The sequence below is a fragment of the Chironomus tepperi genome, unplaced genomic scaffold (genome assembly GCF_022539635.2).
Source record: "Chironomus tepperi strain 1889 unplaced genomic scaffold, CSIRO-AGI_Ctep_v1 contig_454, whole genome shotgun sequence".
Lineage (NCBI taxonomy): Eukaryota > Metazoa > Arthropoda > Insecta > Diptera > Chironomidae > Chironomus > Chironomus tepperi.
The window spans coordinates 764,869-786,491 of NW_027226576.1; the positions used below are offsets into that span (position 1 = coordinate 764,869).

Below are 21,623 nucleotides of genomic sequence, written 5' to 3' on the forward strand. Positions count from 1 at the left end.
AACGATGAAATGCTATTGCAATAAGTAACTAAAGATTTAGTTTTGATCTTCTCTTATGGCGTTTCCAATAAAAAATAAATTTTAATGCTTTATAGCTCTTCATAACTTTTTTCTACATTTTTCCACATTGATAAAAATTTTTCATAAAATTTTCATTTTATTTTTTCTAGAAGAATATTTTGACAGTGTAATGTGTGAAAAATAATGCAGCTCTATGTATTCAGCGCGTTTGCTATGGCATATTATGTTTCATATATCTAGTGAAGGAAGCACACAGCACAAAAAAAATCGTCACCAATCCTTCTTTTTCTCATTCCAACAAATTTTCCATACAAATATGTAGCTGGGTATATGAGAAAAAGAAGAAAAAGGAAGCATCTTCGCTTATGGACAAATTCATGTACACATATACGTACAGCACAGACAGACTCTATGCATGGAAAGCGTTATATGAATGGATGATATGAACAGCGTTTAAATACAAAAAGGAAAAAAAAATATAGAACTGAGAGCTCGTTTAACGATGTCATATAATATTTTTTATTGCTCAAATTTAATGCCATTTTAAGAGTATTTATTAGACATTTTCCAATTTCCTGGCTTTTCTTTATACATCCTTTCGATGGAATGTGATATTTTTTATAGCTTTATACAATTTTACTATTTTATTTTTCATACCTCGAGTATTTGTTAGGATGATATTGGTGGATAAAAATTTGAATGCATTTTTTTTTGAAAACCCCCATATAAATTAATAGCTTTTGAAATAAATGGTAATAAAGGTACTCCATAGTACTTCATCCAATCGTAATCGAATATTAGATTTTTCCAATAAAATTATTTGAGAGTATGATGCCTATTTTTCAATTAAAACTTTTAGGTAATCTAAATTAGATTTGAAATATAATTAAAATTGTTGTGTAATCAAATAACGTTTTATTTCAATTTTCCATTCATTTCAAGTCGACGAATGTTTAAATCAAATTTATATTGATAGAAAACTATCAAAAACAATTATAAATGATATTTTTGGAAAAAATATTCACACGTTTAAAGATTTTTTTCGCATCTTCAATCTAATTGCAAAAGAATGAGCTTTTTGAGTTTTAATAATAGTACAATACATGCAAATTAATTTTTTTTATAAACCCTATCCAAATTCTTAAAAAACTACTTGTTTTTTTTATTAAAAAACTAGAATAATCCAACACAAGCAAGATGGGAATATTTTAATTTAACGATTAGTCGGGGTGAGATCTATTGAGATTTTTATAACAATAAACAAATCTTAAAAAGTTTCACAAATATCACAAATTTTGGTAAAAAAAAGTTTTCTTAGGAAATTTGATGTTTTTGAAAAAGGGCGGAGTTTAGAGCGGAATGACAGACAGAAAGACAAATAACCTAAATTATATTAATAACTAGAATTTTCCCCCATTAAGCATGCTGGAGAGATTTTAGATTAGTCGGGATTCTATTGGGATTTTTATAATAACAAACAAATCTCAAAATTTTTCACAAATTTTGGTAAAAAAAAGTTTTCTTAGGAAATTTGATGTTTTTGAAAAAGGGCGGAGTTTAGAGCGGAATGACAGACAGAAGAACATAAGGAGAAATGACCTACATTATATTACTATAATATTAATTTGAAAAAACTGAACTTGTAATTTTTATTTTGTGTTTTTCATCACTAAATTTGTAAATACGTCCTTATTACCTCTCAAATAGATTTTCCGTAAAAAACCTTAAAATGACCAAGTGAAACTTAAATTTTATTGAGGGTCTAGGCCAGTGTCGTCCAAACTTTTTTAAACCACAATTTACTTTGGGTGCATTAATTTTTTCGCGGCACACCTGAGCTTGCTCAACGGCACAATCAGTAGGACCTGTAGGACCACTGCTATTAGACCATGCGACTCGCATGGTCATCGTCATACTCATTAAATGAATGCTGATTAAAACTACATTTGGGCATTTTTAATATTGCTCCTTCCTAAAAAATTAAAAAGAAAACTGTATTACCGATCATAGAACTAGAAAATGTTGGAAAACATAGTAAGGTTACAATCAGTTGCAAATTCAAATAATAAACTTTAAAGTATATGCGTAATGCGTTTATTTTCTTGCATTTCCAGAAATGCTACAAACTTGTTGAGATTTTCATTATTTTCTTTTATTTCATTGTGTTTTAATGGCAAAAGTGCTTCAAATATATCTTTTCTCTCATTTCATTTTTCTCAGGATTCTCTTTCCGTTGTTACTGTTGATGCTTTTATAAAGATCTTTTTCCTGTACACATCGTAGATAAAAAATTATGAAAGTAATATTTTTTCTCGAATGTAAGAGAGATGGAAAACAAAGTATAAAAGGGAAAAAATATATATATTTCTCATTGAGATACTTTCTCTGTATAATATTTTTTGCATTTTTCCATGTGTATAATTCTCTCAGTTAGTTATATTCATATTTTCCCTAGTATTTCCTTCTATTTCTTTACCTCCGCGTTTATTTTTATGTTTTTCCTGTTCCTCATAACATTATTTTCCAAGCAATGCTAAGCAATGTACTATGTACTTTTGTTTTTCACAAGTCAAGACATATTTATGGTATCAAGTTATTTATGTTTGTTTATTTGTTTGCTTTGTATACATACCGAAAAAAAAAAATTATTTCTCTCTCAGAATGAAAACAATTTTTCCTTTTGCTGCAAAACTTTTTTCATATCTAGTTAGCTTCCTAGCATTCCAGCGTGAGCAAGTTCCGCCTTTCGTAGCAACCACCTATTAAAAATAAATGCTAAATGGAGTCACACTGGAAAGTGGTGAATGCATGAAAGAGATAGAATGAATATATTTTTTCAAGGAAATGCTATTGAAATGACGGATTAAAAATTTTTAAAAAAATATTTAAAAAATTCAAATTAATTTAATAATTGACATAGAAATAAATTTAAACATTTTACTATATTCTAAACTTTAAATATTAACAAAAAGAATTATCATCTAATATTACAGTAATATGTTTGTCTCTTTCTTACCAACATATCTACAAGTATGACTATGGTTAAATAAACTTTTGTATCTTCTTGTATCTGTTATTCACTGAATGTTATCACAGTATAGTTTCAGACGTGATAGATATAGCGCGCGTTTACATTACTGAGTGCTTAAGTGTGTAAAATAAAATTAAAAATTTTGCGATTTTTAGTAGTAAAATTTTAAAAAGTTTAAAATAATTATTTTGTTGCTTTTACATACACAAAAAAAATTCATCTAAAGTTTTTATTTGATTAATTACGTAAAAAACCGGACTGATACATAATAATGGCCAGACAATGACCAGGATTGAACTTGTGATGAAGACTCATTTATTATGCATACAACATGCTTACATGTAACACATAATAAAAATTTTAGTGAATGAGAAAAGTATGAGTAGTCGGTGGAGGGAAAAAGAAGAAAAGAAAATGTGTGCTCTAATAAATTAAATTTGTTACTTTCAATTTATTAAATTAATAACCGAGCTTAATTGATAAGTGTTTGTGTAAAATATAGCGACAATGAATATTTAAACTGTAAAGAATAATTTTGTAGTGAAAGTGAATTCTTTTCTTCATTTATCTACTCTGATTATAATTATGGCACAAAACTAGAAGCACAAACAGGATTAATTATATTTTTTTACATGCTGTGATAAGAAGGAAAAATTCCCCTCCTTAAGTAACCAGATGTATACGAAAAATTGCTTTAAATGAAACAAAATATACGTAAAATTGCCATTAATTGGATAAGCCTAATTCTATAAATTTAATAATAAAAAATCTCAACAAAAATTCAATTCTCCGTGTGGATAAAATTAAAAACAACATTCAAGTGAAACAAAACTGTCGACGATATCTATTAAAAGCTTTTCAGCAAATATGCTGAATAATCTCAGCACATCAGTAATTGGAGGTAAAATAATAAAGCTTATTTTTATCTTATCCATAACAGCCTGCTTTTAATTTCTCCTTACTATAAAATGCAAAATTTTTGTTCTTTATATTTTCAATAAATTAATATGCAAACAGCTTGTTGCGTTTTCTTCTTTGTTTTTATCAATGAATCACATTATTTATTTTATAAAAGCATAAGTTGATAAAATTAAATTAATTGATTGCATTTATGAAGCACACATACATTCATACTTTTCACCATTATTGCTGCTGCACATTCATTTTACATATTTTGATTGTGCTTAATGACTCTGGTTGGTTATAAATTGACCTCAAACTATAATAAAGTTTATTAATTTTAATTATAGAATGTAATTGCAATGAAAATATTATTATTATTTTTTAAATATGGCAACATTATGAATTATGATGCTTGAGCAATTAGCCAAAATGTAAAAAGTTTAATTTAATTCAATTAACTTTCAATTTGGTGCTTCATACGCTCATTTCATAATAGTTGTGGATGAATCTGATTATTTTGAATTGTCTGTAGAAATGCTGAAAAAATATAAAGTTTTTTTATTTCAAGTAAAAATTTGCTACATGTTTAATATTAAATTTAAAAAGGAGATAAGCAGGAAAGAAAATCGATAAAGAGACATAAATAATTAATTTTTAATGAATTCTGTGCTGCTTCTGAAAATGTTTCTTGTTCCCTTCTTTCATTATTTACTTTAATATCTTCCATCTCTTTTTGTCTGTGGAAAGCTTTCATTTTCTTTTTACATTTGCTTATCAAATTTTAAATGTGTCTATTTTTTGAACCCGCAATAATTCTTTTGCAATGAATAAATATTACTTCTGTGTTCTATGATACAGGTTTTTTAAAAAGATAAAAGAATAGAGCTTTAAAATAACCTCGGAATCACAAAATATCAGAAGATTTTTAAAGTAAAAATTAAAAACCATCAAAAATTAGTTCTTTATCTGTAATATATGATACTTATAGACGTCTGACTGATATTTTTTTAAATCTTTGACGATTAAAATAGGAATTTTCAAAAATTTACTCTATTATTTAGCTTTTCAACGTTACAAAATATTAAATTGAGTGACATGAAGATATAATTTTCAAGTTTCTAATCTTATCTGCTTCATAGAATATAGGGTTATTTTGCACTACTTAAATTGAATATTTCGTGGCTGAGCATGAGCAATAAAACAAGCAAGCAGAAATAATAAGTATAAAACAGCTCACTGACTGCGAAGAACAAACTTTTCGTCATTTGTTTGTTTATCAATATTTTTCATCATTCAGGCATAAAAAGTAACATTAAAGCTACAAAAAACCTCACACATTCGAAAAATTCCCTGTAAAAAAGAAGTCGAAAGAAAGAAAAATAAAGAAATAATGTAATTTGTTCATGAATTTAAAATGAGCAGAAGTATGAGCAAAGAAAGAAAAAGAAGAAGACGTGAAGATGTATGTCTGTTGATTTACTTTGAATATCTCCAATACATTTCAAAGACGAACGATGGAAAAATGTGAACGGTAGCTATATGTGAAAATTAGCACCTATCCAAAAAATGAGAAGAAATAATAAATCTACATTTATTTTTTATTTCTTCAAACTCTCTGTTGTTCATTCGTTAGTTATTATTTGATGTAGTTCAAATATTTTTCTTTTACCTCTTTTTTTTATAATTGTATTAAAAATTCCACATGGATATTCAAGAATATAGTTTTAATTAAGTTTATTTAACTAAAGAATCTTCATGAGCAATAGATCACGTGGAAAGTAAAATTCCAAAGATGATCTTTAAAAAAATTGCCTTAAAAACATTTACTTTAATATAACAGACAATATATATTTTACTACTATCAATCCAATGAATAATAAACAGCTTTTTAATCCTCGCAAAATCATAGTGTTCACAATAAATGTGAAAGAAGCAATATCAGCAAGTCGTATTTAAAACAGACTATATTTTTTTATTTCCATTGTAATGTGAATTGGAAGCTGAAAAAGAAAAAAGAAAAAAAAATAAAATCCGGAATTAAACTTAATGCAAAATTATTTATACATATAGCATAGATGTGGTTTTATGTTTTCTGTGGAAAAAGCAAGACTGTTTAAATTGGATTTTTCTATAGACGAAAATTTTTTTTTATTGCATTCAAGATTACGGGATGAATTCAATATGACAAAACATTGAAATGCAACCATCATTGATCCATAAAATTTTATTTGCTTTTTAACTTGAATGATATCCAACAATGGGAAATAAAGCTCCAACATTACTATCATATATGCACCTACGTAAAATGGCTTATGCATCATCACATAAACTTAATTTTCTGTCAATAGTTTTGGTGCCATTCTAATGGAGCTACCATTATTATCATTTATAATTTAGAAATTTTGCTTCAATTGGATTAAATGGACTCATTTGTTGCTGCACATTTTTAACAATAAATCTACAATTATTTTGCATAGCCATAAAAATGTACCGATTTCCGATTACGATGCATACTAATAATGAATTTATTTCTTTTATTTTTTCTCTCTTCCCCCCTTAAAAATTGTCTCATTGTTTGGAATAATGAAAAATTTTAGACTTATTTTTTAATGGCATTTCAGGAAGCCAAAAAGATTGTGATTTACCTAAAACGACTGTTTTGCATGGATCAAATAATTTTGGTCAGTTGCAAAGTCCAACAACGAACGTATCAGACACAACTAATAATACACGATTGCATGTATCAAGTGGCCTCTGTGATTCACACAACATGCACCAAGATCAAGTAATTAAATGATGCACGTTCCAATAGATTTAAGTTTTTATATTCAATAAGTTACATGTACTTTCAACATTACAGAATAATGACAAAAATAACAAACAGAAGCGACATAGGACACGATTTACACCTGCTCAGCTGAATGAGCTTGAAAGGTGCTTTAGCAAAACACATTATCCAGGTAATTTTATTTCAATTAATTTACAATTCTTAGGTTTCATCATTTGAATAAATCATGCCCTTTCAAAGACAAATATTTTTAAAGTCAAAGATAAAATTTTTGATTCATTGAGAAATTTCAGATTTTTTTTAAAAAGTTTTGTAATAATTCTTATTGAAATTATATGATGGTGCACGTTAAATAGAAAAAATTGTCTTTGCAAAATCCTTGCAATTGAAATATCTGAAATCCCTTTGACTTGGCGTTAGTCCAACTTTGTCATATTTTTAAATTATAAAAAATAGATAGGAAAACTCATTAGTACTAAAACTAGATTCAAAATATGCTCAACTATTTTGATCGATAGCATCATTAAGAGAAACATACTCGAACATATTCGAGTTACAGTAAAATCTTTAGAATTTTACTTTTTAAATATCAATAATCCCTGAAAAAGTAAAAATTAGAAAAACTCATTTATTAACTAAAGACAGAATGGTGAATTTTAAAAATACTGATTTAGACCAATATTTTTACAGACATTTTCATGAGAGAGGAAATCGCAATGAGAATCGGATTGACAGAATCTCGAGTGCAGGTAAGTTGAATTTTGATTTTTTAACGAATCCGTAAAGAATGTGTGATAAAGTTCCTTATAACATTGAATAGATATGAAAAGATCAAAATGAAGTTTAACTTTTAAAATAAAAATAATTAAATCAAGGTTTTACTCTTTTGATATTACTTCCTTGTATGTTAAAGATGCCGTAAAGGAAAAAGATCACGCTGACTTGAATCAGCTGTTTCAACAGGAAAGAAATTAATATTTTATGTGTCTACGGCCTACAGTAAAGAACTATATGAAAGTGAACGTGTATATAACAATAAACGTAGCAAAATGACGTTGCAAATAAATTTTTATTGATTACAACTTTTTTCTAAGGTGTGTCTCTTCTATAAATACGGTTAAAAGGGAGGAGGTCAGAATGCTCGTTCATTGAAGACAGCAAGGGAATTATAATTATAATGAAGGTCTTAAATTATCATTTTCGTTAAATAACTGAATCACTTTCCTTTAATAAAAGGTGTTCTTTAATAATTGATCTGAAATATATCACGAATTTCTTTATTAAATATTGATTTCGTTAAACATAACAGTTTGTTCATCACATGGTTTTCCGTCGGAAAGTTTTTGTTTAACAAAAACAAATACGAACTTGAGAAATGTTAGGAAACGATTTTAAATAAAATTTGGTAGTTTTGAGATAAAAAACAAACTACACCCTTTTCTGATCAAGCAATTTCATGAGATTTTAAAATCATAAAAATCAATTTATAGGTATATTGAAAATTATTCAATGGTAAATTCTCGCTTATGACTAAAGCGAATATTCTCATCTCAACCCATGCAGTAAATGATGTCAATCACATATACGAGACGTGATTCACATATAAAAAAATTCCAAATCAGTTTTCATCAAAAATTTCCAGGAGAAAGAAGTGGCAAGCAAAAAGAATGAAGAAGATTCATCCCCTTCTATTTCATTGATTTGTTTTTATTCTGGTTTGAATAATTGAAACTTAATTAAAAAAACATTTCAGAAAATTTTTGTCATCATTCTCTGGAACAGAATTTGAAGCGAAAAAGTTTATTCAATATTGTTTTTCATATGCTCATGTTTGAATTTGCATGACAAGAGCTTTTTGAAATTTTCCATAAATTAATTATTTATGAATTCAAATGGAATTCAGAAAGAAAATTGTTTTTGCTCCTCCTCGGAAAACTTTTTCTACCATTTCAATTTTCTTTCTTATTGCAAAAATATTATATAAGAAAAATGAAACAAAAGACGAAGAATAACATTTGTGCAAAGAAATTAAATCGTCTCGGAAACAATGAAAGCAAAATAACTGGGAGCATTTAATCTAATATAATCCTTGGAGAGATTAGAATCTTACTCTTTGCTCCTCTGGTATTAAAGAAACAGAAATGTTGATTTTTGTTCATGCTGAAAATTACCTTTGCTAAAATAATTTGCCTTTTTCATTTTATTAGAAATTTTAGATAATATCAAGAGACACACTTTTCACGTTATGAAATCGGTTTTAGACTTTATCATCAGTTTCATAAATATGATTTTAAGATAATTGATTCTTCGAAAACTATTTTTTGTTACTTACTTAAGTGGAATTTAGACACGTGGAATTCTAAATTTGAAGAAATTTAGATATTTTCAAAACTCTTCCAAGTTCAAAATTCAGGCACACAATTTTTTCCAGATCTATTATTTGCCACAAAATCTTTAAAATGGAGATTAATGTGTCGCGAATCAAAATGTTTGAGAAACACTGACACACACATTTTATATGAATTTCCTGTATATGACTCCACTGCTACTTTTACACTAGTATGTTTATTGCAGAAGTCACTATTTAAACTTGTTAAAATTTTACAATGAATGAATAAAATCATTAATAAAGTTTTTAATTTTAATTTTATGGACACCAAAAATCAATTCAGAAGCTTTTAACATGGTTATAAAAGATTCGTTTAAATCTGTGTTTTTCTAGTATCTATCATAATCGCATTATTGCTGTCATCATTATAATCTATGATGAAACAATGAATGATGAGCTGAAAATCGAAAAAAGCTTCATTTATGATAATTTTCTATCTTCAATCATAATAATTTTGAAATAAATTTAAAACAACAAAAAATAAGAAAATATTCATTAATCAATGTAAATTTTTTATGGGTGCTATTGACGTATTTTTGATTGATTATATTTTTCCTAGGGATTGAGCTACTGAAAGATATACGAGAAAACATGAAACGTTAATTAAGGAATCTTGTTGTTGAGGAAGAATTTTGTCTTCTTTTTGACATTTTGTGTTCTTTGAATATTAACTGATGAAATGAATTTCTGAGCTTTTCGAAACTTCTTCCTTAAGTAAAAATTCTTGTTCTTATATTATTACATCCCTAACACAGCAGTATGTAATATTTTTTTATTTAATCATTTGCAATTTTTATATTTCACGGATATCATTTTCATGTTATGATGGTTATTGCATTATTAAAATTTTAAAACCTAATTTCCATTTACAATGATGTTGATGATATTCATGAAAATTGGATAGCACCACGAAAAAAGTACTTGATTTTTTCTTATCCAAAAAGTTTTTTTAACATTGTGAGGGGTGATGCGTTTATTTTTATTTTTTTCTCAAACAAAAGAGAAGAGCAAGGAGTGTTTGTTCTGCAAATGTTGTATATGCAGGTTAATAAAATTATTTTTTATGAATATGAGGTTATAAATAATTTAAATGTATCAAAATCACAAGTCATTTTTATTTTAAATGCATATTAAAATAACAAAAGAAATAAATTTATCATCTTGGAATTAATTGACTTCAAATTTGAAACTCATAAAAATGTTTTAAAGTTTTCTTGAGTTTCCACAAAAGAATGCTCTAATATTCTCCAGTTTGGTTGACGGGTTTAATACTAGTATATTAACATTTTTCAATTGGAAAAGTGTGTCAAATATCCCCGTAGTAACTAATTTTTTTTCCTTCTTATAACAAAAGGATTAATGTAAAATATTGCATGACGACATGATAAATTTTGATTTTACTACTTCTTATTTCTTAATTGAATTCTGTTTTATTAATTTTCCGGCATTTAAATATACATTGAATTGAAACAGAAGAAGGGCATGAACATAAAAACATATGCTTTGATGACTTGCTAACATTCTTACGACACGTGTCGATGCCTGGTTACCATGTCTATTAAATTTAATTTTATCTCTCTATATTGTTGTTTTCCTACACACTTTTCTTTATTGCATATCCACATAAACATAACAATCTTTTTATTATGGAATTTTTTATTTTGCCTTTGAGCACATTCCATGACAGTTTTTGCAGTTCGTTTAATTTGTTTTTTGGACATCAAATTAAAAGAAAAATAAAATAAAATAAAAAATAAAGAGGAAAACTTTTCACCCAATAGGAATAAATTTGCGTTAACAGCTGGAAAAAATTTTAACAGTGAATAGGGAAAATGTTAAAGAATAATTTTGTGTGATGCTCACGGCAGGATGTCGACTGAATGGAATAAACAGCGAATGAACATCAGTGACGATATCGATTTTTAATACATTTTAATTTAAAAGAATGAAAATTTTGAGGCACATTGATATAAAACTTTGAACATTTAAATCTTTAGCACATTAAGAATTTTCAACACAATATTTTACTTCCTTATTTACTTTAAGCGATCAATGGTCTTCTTAAAGTTTCTAGATTGCCACCATAAATTTATTTTCAATTCTAATTTTATTGCTTTTTTTATCAACTTCAAATTCATGTGATCTCATGTTACTAGAGGTACTAGAGCCCATATAATGCCTACTAGAGCTCCCGGACTGGATAGCAAATTAAGGCTTATTTACTTTAATTTGTTTCACGATGTTAACCTGTACCTTGTGTATGCATCATGTTAGAATTAATAAAACAACTGACTCCTACATGTATAGCCAAATAATATAACAAAGCAAATCCTTTATGATAATTTCATGTTAATATAAAACATATTATTGGTATTAGCATCGTTTTTATTAGTTTTCAATTCACCCCTCATTTCACACTCTTGCTGACTTTCGTTATATTTATTTATTCACATAATAATATGAAAATCATTTTCGCTAAGGATTATACTCTGTATGTGTCCCTTTCACATTTCCTTAATATTATTCCCTTAAAGCAAAGAGGAGGGAAAATTTCCGATGTTTATCAAATAAATTTTCCCAACGTGATATTGTTGTTTTATAGACCAGAATGAATAGTAAATTATAATCAGATTTTATAAGGGTGAGGAATGAAATGTTTGATTCAAGAAGTCAAAAGATGTTATCGCTTTGTCCGTTTATTAGAAAGTGATCGTTCATTTAATCAATTGACTAAAAGGTTGTAGGAAACAATATAATGGTTGAATTTATTTTTTGTATATGATTAAAAATTCTGAAATTTTTGGCTTTTAATGAATTTAGAACACATTTTTACATGCGCTTATGTTGTGCATCAGTGCAACAATCTTTTCTCAATGTCAACTTTCTTCGATGTTCTGATCAAGCCAAATCGAAAAATTTGACTTTTCACGACAATGATTTTCTGGTGTTATTTGTTGCAATCTTCTTCATTATGTATTTTCAAAAGTGAAAAATAAACTTGCAAGGCACATGGCGTAGAAAAGGTGAAAAATCTAGCTCCAGGATATAGATATTTACTTATTTTCTGCGAGTTATATACGATTTCAAGGATCTTGAGTTTGATCGAGTAACGCATTTTACCAATAATGTTACATTTTATGAGATTTGTTATTGTATAACTGTAAATATGTTATGAGAATCTCAGATGATCAGTATTCATTTTATTTTGAAATTAACAATAAATATATAAATCTTCATAGAAGCACGATCTACATGATCTTCCCACCATGCTTGTTGGGATTTTATTCTAATATTTGATTTTTAATTTCCATAGGTATTAAATTAAATTAAAAAAAAAATAATTCCTATTTCTTTTATTGACACTAACCCAGTCAGCCAGTAAAAGAACGTTATTAAGAATTATTTTTGTAAGAAAAATGCGCAAAAGAATTTAAACAGAAACATAAGATTTGCAAAAATTTGCACTTTTGTATTACTAATGTCTTAAATAAAATTGAGTTCCTGATTACTAAAAGATGTACTTTTGAAAAATAATGATAATTTCTTTTCTAAATAAAATATTATCAATTCTTCGTCCCCTCTTAAAGTCAAATTTAATGGGAGTATTTCCTCACCAGAATACAACATGCAATATGTAATGCAATTTATCATGTCGAGTAAATCCTTTTTAAATTAGATTTTTAGATTGTTGTATATCTGAGATACATATATCAGTAATATTATTGTATTTAGGCATGAATTGCTATATCTAAGAGTTTTGTTAATGACTCCATTATTGCGATTATCAGATGAATTAATTAAATATGTTGTTGATAAAATTATTCAGTTCACACTATTAACTAATTGAATGTAAACATTAAAATAAATTTTATGCCTAAAACTTTTTTGTACAACTCACATGGCCTATAAGAAAGTGCAAGATCCTCTGCCGCACGTGACTTGTGACAAAATCGATAAAAATTAATCGAAAAGTTTTCATTATCGTGTAAGGTTATGTTATAAAACTTTTTACTCCTTCTCTAAAAGTTTTTGTGACCATTAACTAATACTATGCTATTCTCTTCGTAACTTTTTATCATCATCATGATCATCATCTTCAATATTTCGGAAGTGAAGAAAAAAGTTTTCTTTCACTTAAAGTTAAAAAAAAAACGGTAAAGGCAACGAAATAAATTTTTATGGACGAGCAAAATAAAAGTAATAGCATTTCACATAAAACTGAATCACCGTAACAATTTGGGTTGGATAACGATGCGCATGATTGTTATCCTCCTCCGTCTATTGCTTTCATTTCTTCAATAGGGGGAAAAATTATGGAATACTTCTTTGGGGTTTTTCATTTTTATCCACCATAATCAAAATCATTTTTCATCTACAAGTAAGAACAAAAATGAAGAAATACGTTTAAAAACTTTGAGAATTACTTTTCCTTTATGATAATAACGCATTATTCTTATAGCGCATTGGAAATGTATGCTAATATTAAGTTAATTAGTTACTCTTAGCTAGGGCGCCGCTATGTCGACATATTAACGAAAAGGCACGAAATGGTTCAGGTGGATCCACTTTTCTATAGAAAAAATTTAAAAAATATAAAAAAATTTACAGAAACTATAGTTTTATGTAAGTTATGTTCTATTTATAACACTTTTGTTGTTTTGAAAACTTACAAATATTGGTCATCAAATGGTCATATTTCTTAAATTGGATATATATTTATTCAAAATTGGTAAATTGATTTTTGCCACTCTCTTATCAAAATATCTTGCAAACTAGAAAAGTCTCACTTAAATCGCTTGATAATCAAAATCAACAACTTTGTTTCTATGAGACATTAACATTTTTTTTTCTATCAAACATGCTAAAATTCAAAAATAATAATTTTCTCATTCACCGTGCAAACATATATTCTGTTCAGAGTTTAAGCACACTTAGAAGCCTTTAAAAATTTTTGGTAAAAAATATTCATAGTGCTGACAAAAGAATATTTACTCTCAAAAAGTTTGCTGCCTGCCTGCCTGTAAAATTTTATTTATTTAATGTGAGTTTGAATACTGACGATGTTAAAAGAGAGAATTTCACGTAGAATGCATTTGACGGGTCAGTGTGAAATTTCTTATGGCAAAACAATTCAAAAATAAAAGAAACTTAAATGTAGTCGACGTCGACTAGGCAGGTTTTTGTTGTTCTTCAATATTTATTTCACGAAATGTAAATACCAAAATGTTATACCATATATATAATAATCTAGATTCTTTGTTGGTGTAAATAGAATTTTTCGTGCTTCCTCTGAAGCAAATCATAAAGTGATCAGAGCAAGAATCTCAGATACTTTAAAGTATTGGTGTAATATTCTTTAACAACACAAAGTAACATTAAAATACAAATGTGTAGCAGAATCTTTAAACAAGCATCGCATTGTGTGATGAATTTGACTTTAAAATGAGTAACTTTAGCTACCTGGTGGTCTAGTAATTTATGTCGGTACTTTTCATGGTCAGAAAAAATGTTTTGCGTCTTATACATTCACTTTTATATCCGATCGACACAAATGAAAATTCTCCATAAATGCATACATATTGAGATTAGTTACTTAATTTTTCATTATTTAACTTTTTCGCGAATCTGAATATGCTTTTTTTCTTTCCAATTTTCTTATACCTTGTTCAAAAGGTATTTTTTGGAATGGAAAATATAAAATTCTGCATCGATTTTCTTATTCTAGCTAGCGTTTCCAAAAACGGGAATTTTCCCGGGATTCCCGTGTCTACTAAAAAAATATTATCACCAAACTTTTTTTGATTTAAAATTTTCAAATTTTCAATTTTTTTTTTTTTTTTTCATAAAATATATCACGGGAACGGGAATTCGTATTCTTGTGCACTTGGGGACGGAGACTTTATCATTTGTGTCAATCGGTATTAAAACAAAAATTTCTCATTAAATGTTTTATAGCTAAATCAGTCGTGGGCAATATTTTTTGTGGCCGCATATTTGATTAATAGAGACATTTTAGAATCACACAATATCAAACAAATGTTTTTTTCAGTGCTATAATATAGTAAAAGTATACTTAGGATCTTTTTAGCAATTTAATGATTGATACTTTATATTCGAAATCTTGTAATCTTTTTTTGAAATTTTTCTATTCAAATCAGAAAAGTTTTAGATCGTATCTCAGATCTATGTTTTTCACGACAAACCAGTGTCCTGCGACACTTAGCTTGCTTCACACTGAGTTAAATATATACAGTTTTCAAGGCATTTTTTTAAAAATTTACTTGCAACTTAAAAGTCTGCTTTGCAACCAAAATTTTAAAATTTTTTGAACTTTTTGAACAAAATAAGGTATAGTTAAATAAAATTATAAAAAAAATTAAACATAGAGTCAAAAATGTTCTCGAAGCAATAATGCCAAAACAAAACCCATTAATTTAAAAGAATGCAGTACTTACTTAGCAGATCACATCGTTTGAAAATAAGCTGAATCGAAAAGGCTTCAAAAATGAATAAATCATAAATATTCAGACAGCGAATGCTTTTCAACAAGATTGATTGGCATGAAATATAAAAACATCTTTCTTGTTTTTATTTTTTTACAAATCATGTCCTTTTTTCATTCTCTCTATGGAAATATTTATATCGTCAGCAATGATACAGTAGAAAATGCGTAAAAGTATCTAATACAAAAAGGGGTGATTGGTACTGATTATTTATTATGCAAATTATACTGTCATACTCGTAAATGAAATTTTAAAATTTTTATCATCGTCATAGGATGCGCCTTTTAACTTCTCACTCTACATCATTTTTTTCACCACTCGGTTTTTGTGTGATATAGAATCAAAAAAAAAAAGAAAAACAAGAAAATTGCATTTTCTCGGTTGTTACTTGTGATATTTTTTTATTTTGAAGCTGCCTGTATTAGTGAGTGAGTGAGAAAAACACATAAATCAGAAATTATTTAATGGAATTTGCTGGTTAAACGTTTGTTTTCTCTGGTTCTGCCACATTTTTGTTTTCCCCCTTAAAAATATCTTTTATTGTGTATGGTGCGGTTTCTTCAGCCTCATTTTCATCACCAACTTTAATATGAGGGTGGGAATTTAATGCTATATTATGTATTATTGGGTCATGATATGTTTGTGTTTCGTCTTTCTTTTATTTTGTTGTTCGTTTGCTTTATATAGATATCTGGTGATCTCTGGTGTTAAGAAGAACAAAAAATCAATGTGGAAGATTTTTATATCTCCTATGGGATTTTAAATGGCAAACATTAATTGTACATTATGAAAAAGCATATTAAACACCTGTTCCATATTTGAAATGCAATACTATTCCCTTTATGTATATCAAAGTGTTTGCGGCAACAAATAAGAGAAGTAGATAAAAACAAATGCAAAACTTTTATTTATTAATAAGAAAAGAGATAAACATAAAAACAAGGGAAAGGATTTCAATGTCACACATTTTTTACTAAATTAAAATCCAATGAATTAATAATGACTTTTCACTTTGCTTCTTTTATCTCGTTTTACTTCATCTAGGTTTGGTTCCAAGTAAGTATTTAAATTTTTATCTTTTTAAAAAGGTTTCTTTTTTGGATAATTCTGATGCTTTTGGCTCATTTTGGTCACACCAAAAACGAAATTTGCCACAGCGTGTTGTTCGGGAGTTATATCCAATTATGTTGCACAATTATGTTGATGCATTTGTAGTTATTGAAATAATATCTTGAATTAAGGACTTGAAACTTTTCAATAAATAAACTTTATGAACAGAAAGGTTCAAAAATTAAAGATAATTAGCTGTATTCATCGCCAAATTTAGTTCTTCCGGCAAAAGACACAACTTCATCACTAAAGCATTACATAAGAAAAACCACTTATTCATTAAAAATTTCTTCTTTCCTTCGTTTAATTTATTTTTAGAATAGACGTGCCAAATGGAAGAAACGGAAGAAGACTTCTAATGTATTTAGAACACCAGGTAATAAGAAAATATATACAAAAATAACTTTAGATATGTATGGATAGTGGTGTTGAGTAACATAGAGGGAAAATTAAGTATAGTGAAAGTTTTACGCCACATAAGGAATGAAATAAAAAAAAATATTTTTCTTGGTTTCCTTCTTCTCCTTAATTTATGGCTATAAATGAACTGTTAATATGATACAATACTTTCATTATAGGTTCTTTATTACCATCACATGGTTTACCACCTTTTGGTGCAAATATAACAAATATTGCCATGAGTGAAAGTTTATGTGGAACATCAATGTTTGGTAGTGAACGATGGAGTGTTGGAGTGAATCCTATGACTGCTGGTAATTATACTTGCTCTTAATTTTCACCATAATATCATTTGCAATAAATTAACTAACTTTACTAACACATAAAGGCTTTGGGCAACTAAATCAATCATCCTCCCTGACACAATCACTAAATGGAGCTTTAAATTCTGGTATTAACATGTCCTCAGCCATGAGTTCGGGTACCTACCAGCATTATGGACTTAATTTAGGTTAGAAAAAATATAACACTAATTTAAGTCATGCATTGCGTCATAGTTTTTTCGTATTCATATTTTGGTATTGAAATTAAAAATTTTTTCTTATATCTTAATTAGTCGTAGTTCTGCATGTGACTTTTTGTATTAATTAACAACTTAAAGTATTCCTTAAAGTGTGATGAATCTCTCATGTTTATATTAACATGCTCTGACATATTATACTAATCTTGAAGATTTTAATGAAAAATGTCAATAATGAAGGAGAAAAATTCCGACAACGAATTTAATGATTTTTCCACTAAATTGATTTATCACGACAAGGTTGACAGTTTTTGTTTCATATGCGATACAAAAGCTTTTAACCTAATTGGTAGTTTTTTTTATTTAAAATTCTTCTTTATATGTTTGCACATCCAGCTTTACGCTTGAATAATTAAAAATACAAACTTGAACACAGATTTTTTTTTATTTTATTTCTATATAGTTTTAAGAAATTATATATTTGCTGTAGACACAAGTGATTAAAGCTTTTTTTGTGTACATTGTACTCACATTTTTAATACTGTTAATTAATTGAAGGCGCTATAAAAAAACAAAAAGTTTATACTAACAAATATTTATGTTTATTTGAATAGGTGATTCGATGATGTATCATAATACATCCAACACAAATGGAAATTGTTCTGGTCATGGAAACAATTCACCAAATTCTACTCCACCAAATATCAACGCATGTTCTTCAACGACTCCGCCATTATCAAGTGGACAAACGAATCAAAGTGATGGAAATGGCAATGAAATGGTAAGAAATCGATTAGCTTGTTGAAATTATATAATCAAAAAAATTACTTATTAATAATTAAATCTAGAATTCGAATCAGCAACAGCTTGTTAGTTGTCAGAATATATCGTCCAATGAGGTAAATTACTTAACTGTCTAACTGCTAGAATTTAGTAAATGCTCAAATACTGCTGGAATATGATTTTCACTGAGATGTATTTTTAGGGAGAAGATGATGTATGGCGAGGACACAGTATAGCAGCGCTAAGACGGCGAGCATCTGAATTAAATGCTACAGCATCAATACCTATTTACGCTCATAATTACGAACATCATGTGTACTAGCCTTAAATGAACGTTTGAACTTTCAATTGTCCAAGAAAACGTGCTGAAAGTATTTAAATATTTTTAAATATTTATCATTGATTATTATTTAAAGGAATGTCTGACAAGAAATTGTTAGACAATGATTTTATTTGTTTCTGTTAAATATTTTTATTTTGAATGTTTACCACGAGATGGCAGTTGAATACATTTCAAGATTTAATTTTTCGGTTATTTTATTACGAAACGAAACTATCAGTAAACAATGAGAAACAAATTATTAGTAATACAATTGCTCAAAGGTATCCCTTAAACTCATGTATTTGCGAAATATTTTATGAATTGTAAATAGGATTGACGAAAATGGTAGACAAGAAGAAAGAATATTAAAAAATAATATTAAATTACTATTTAATACTCCATGTGTATATAACCGTTTGTGTGCAAATTAAGACGAAATGAATTTCAAAAATTAAGCAAATAATGAAGAACGTTTTTGAATAGCCTGGAACAACAAAATTTTTCAACATTATTTTATAGCAATTATGCAAAAGGGGAGAATGATTTTAAATTTTTTTATTTCATATTCTGCAACTCAATAAAATTGTTCATTATTGACAATGAAGAAATTGTAGAGAACACATAAAATACTGCAATATTTCACCTCATTTGAAACTTAAGTACATATTAAAATTGTTTTTATCAATGAACATCAATTTTGCAAATGCAATTGAACTTTGAAATTCTACTTCAAGAGAAGTTTATTGCGCATATGATGAAACATTATTGAAAATCAGAAAGTCAAATAAACGAATCTTGATTGCAAGAGGAAATGAATGTGGTGAGAAAATTAATTTTAAATATACTGCAGTATTCTATTTTCATCATCTTGATCATTTGTCTTTGAGTAGACTGTATCATAGAATAACTGGATATTGATAGGTTTTTAAATAAACTCCTGTTTATTGATTTCATTCAGAAATTCTGGCATATTTGATTGTTAGAATTTTCAAAAATGTACAATCTTTTTGGAATTTTACTAAATTTGTTACATTTTAATTAAATTTGTGGAAAATTAACTAGATTTTGTTCAAACAAATAGAAATAACTTTCTTGATATTAGAACATTTTGAAGTCGGACAGAAATGAAATTCAAAAATTTAAAATCCTCTTTTCAATCAAAAGTTTCTTAAATGACTTTAATACAAGAAATTTTTTTATTTCATACATTCCTAATAAGGATCTGACTTAACAAAGATTACATTCGAAAACAAAAAAATTTATAATCTTTAATAGAGTATGGTTTCAAAAATTGGAACTGATTTTCAAGTCACAAAATGAGTGCACAAAATTACGTCCGAAGACATAAGATAAAAATATAAAATTTTCAATTTAATATTTAAGAAAAAGATAAGGTTTGTATATGATGTATGTGCATAAAAAATTTATAAAGCTATTACAATAGTGTATACCCATATCACCCACTTTTCTTCTTATCTTCTCTTTCAATTTTCCTTCAAAATGAAACACAGAAGAAAGGAAGCATGAAATTTGCATCAGCAACAAAATTTCAACCATTATACGTATACGATAAAATGATAATAATTTTCATTTAATACTTCTTCCTATCTTTTACATAAATTAAAATAATATATCAGTAGATACTTTAATGGAAGAAGAAAATATTTCTATTTACATTTAATATACATCAATGAGAAATAACATTTTATTATGAATTGATACAAGTCTTTTATAAATTAAACAATTATACACCCTAATAGGCATTTTAAGAAGAAAAAACTGAAGCTAAATTTAAAATGTATAAACATCTAATTATTTATAGTTAAAAGTGTACTTTACAAAAGAAAAAAAAAATGTGTAAATAGAGAAATTGAAGCATCATTAATTGTTTCTATTGAATTGAGCAATTTCAATTTTCTAGAGTTCGACCGAAAATTCGATCCACTATTCAGCTAAGATTTTTGTCAAAAAATTATTTTCAATTTGAAACTAGTGAGCTAAAAACTCAAAATAAGTTGGTGGATATGATATTATTCTTATTTCTCCATTCAAAGGATGTCATTCTGTTCTGATTTTAGAGTATTTCATTAACTCCAAGTATTTTTTTCAAGACAAGCTAGTCTAAACTTACATTTTCCAATTCTAGATGTTTTTAACTTCATTCATAAAATGAGATTTTGAGTTAAAAAATTAATGTTGGAAATTACAGAATTTCATTTGGAGATCTGCTCTCGTGAAGAACAATTCGTCAAAGAGTATATTTTATTATCAAAATGGGCTTCAATTTCTTTATTAAAATAGTATGTATACGAAATTTTTGAAAATGATATATAGAGTAAATCTAAAATGTAAGTCTTCTTTTCTAAGCGCATTCGAAATGTATACGATGGTGAATGGATAAAATTCATAAGAGTTTAAAACATAAATAAAAGTGGAAGTAAATATAGTATGAATTAAATGGTACTAATAATAATGATGATGTAATTATACCGTACAGACAATTTAATAAAAATAAAGAAAATTATGTCACGAAAAAGTGTAATTGATTCAAATTACTATAGGTTTTTGGTGATTGGACTTAAATTTTTAAGCTTTTTACTTTTCTCTTTATTTGTTTACATATTAGATTTACATTTTCAGTCCTTTTTTTAAGTGGTCTGAATCTTAAATTTTATTACCAAAAACGCCTTTATCACCTTTTGTTGAACTTCTTGATCGTATAAAGAAAAGTTTAAGGAAATGAAATTATAAGATAAGGTTTACACACTAACTGCATTAAAACAAACACAAATATCCTAAAAGTGTTAAAAAAGATTTTATTAAATTATTTCTGATACACTTAAAATCAAGTTTA

General features: G+C 27.1%; 1 protein-coding gene across 4 annotated transcripts; it reads left to right on the forward strand.

The window, feature by feature from the left end:
• Nucleotides 1–3,138: 3,138 nt before the first annotated feature.
• Nucleotides 3,139–21,293, forward strand: otp (orthopedia homeobox). Of its 4 annotated transcripts, none has more exons than XM_070651182.1 (11): nt 3,139–3,953; nt 6,553–6,740; nt 6,816–6,915; nt 7,434–7,492; nt 16,680–16,691; nt 17,064–17,121; nt 17,324–17,458; nt 17,533–17,655; nt 18,279–18,445; nt 18,513–18,563; nt 18,650–21,293. In XM_070651182.1, the coding sequence occupies exons 1-11, from the start codon at nt 3,920–3,922 to the stop codon at nt 18,767–18,769; spliced, it is 1,047 nt and encodes a 348-aa protein (XP_070507283.1). In that variant the 5' UTR covers nt 3,139–3,919; the 3' UTR covers nt 18,770–21,293. The 4 variants fall into 4 exon arrangements, with proteins under 4 accessions (XP_070507283.1, XP_070507286.1, XP_070507285.1 ...); XM_070651185.1 differs by having other exon boundaries at nt 6,840–6,915; XM_070651184.1 differs by having other exon boundaries at nt 6,577–6,740.
• The last annotated feature ends 330 nt before the right edge of the window (nt 21,294–21,623 follow it).

Bases quoted from the DNA above. Each gene is read 5' to 3' on its own strand.
- otp (XM_070651182.1), top strand. From the start codon at position 3,920: ATGCTGAATAATCTCAGCACATCAGTAATTGGAG. The intron at 17,122-17,323 runs GTAATAAGAAAA...CTTTCATTATAG, and splicing joins TAATGTATTTAGAACACCAG to GTTCTTTATTACCATCACAT. The intron at 17,459-17,532 runs GTAATTATACTT...TAACACATAAAG, and splicing joins AGTGAATCCTATGACTGCTG to GCTTTGGGCAACTAAATCAA.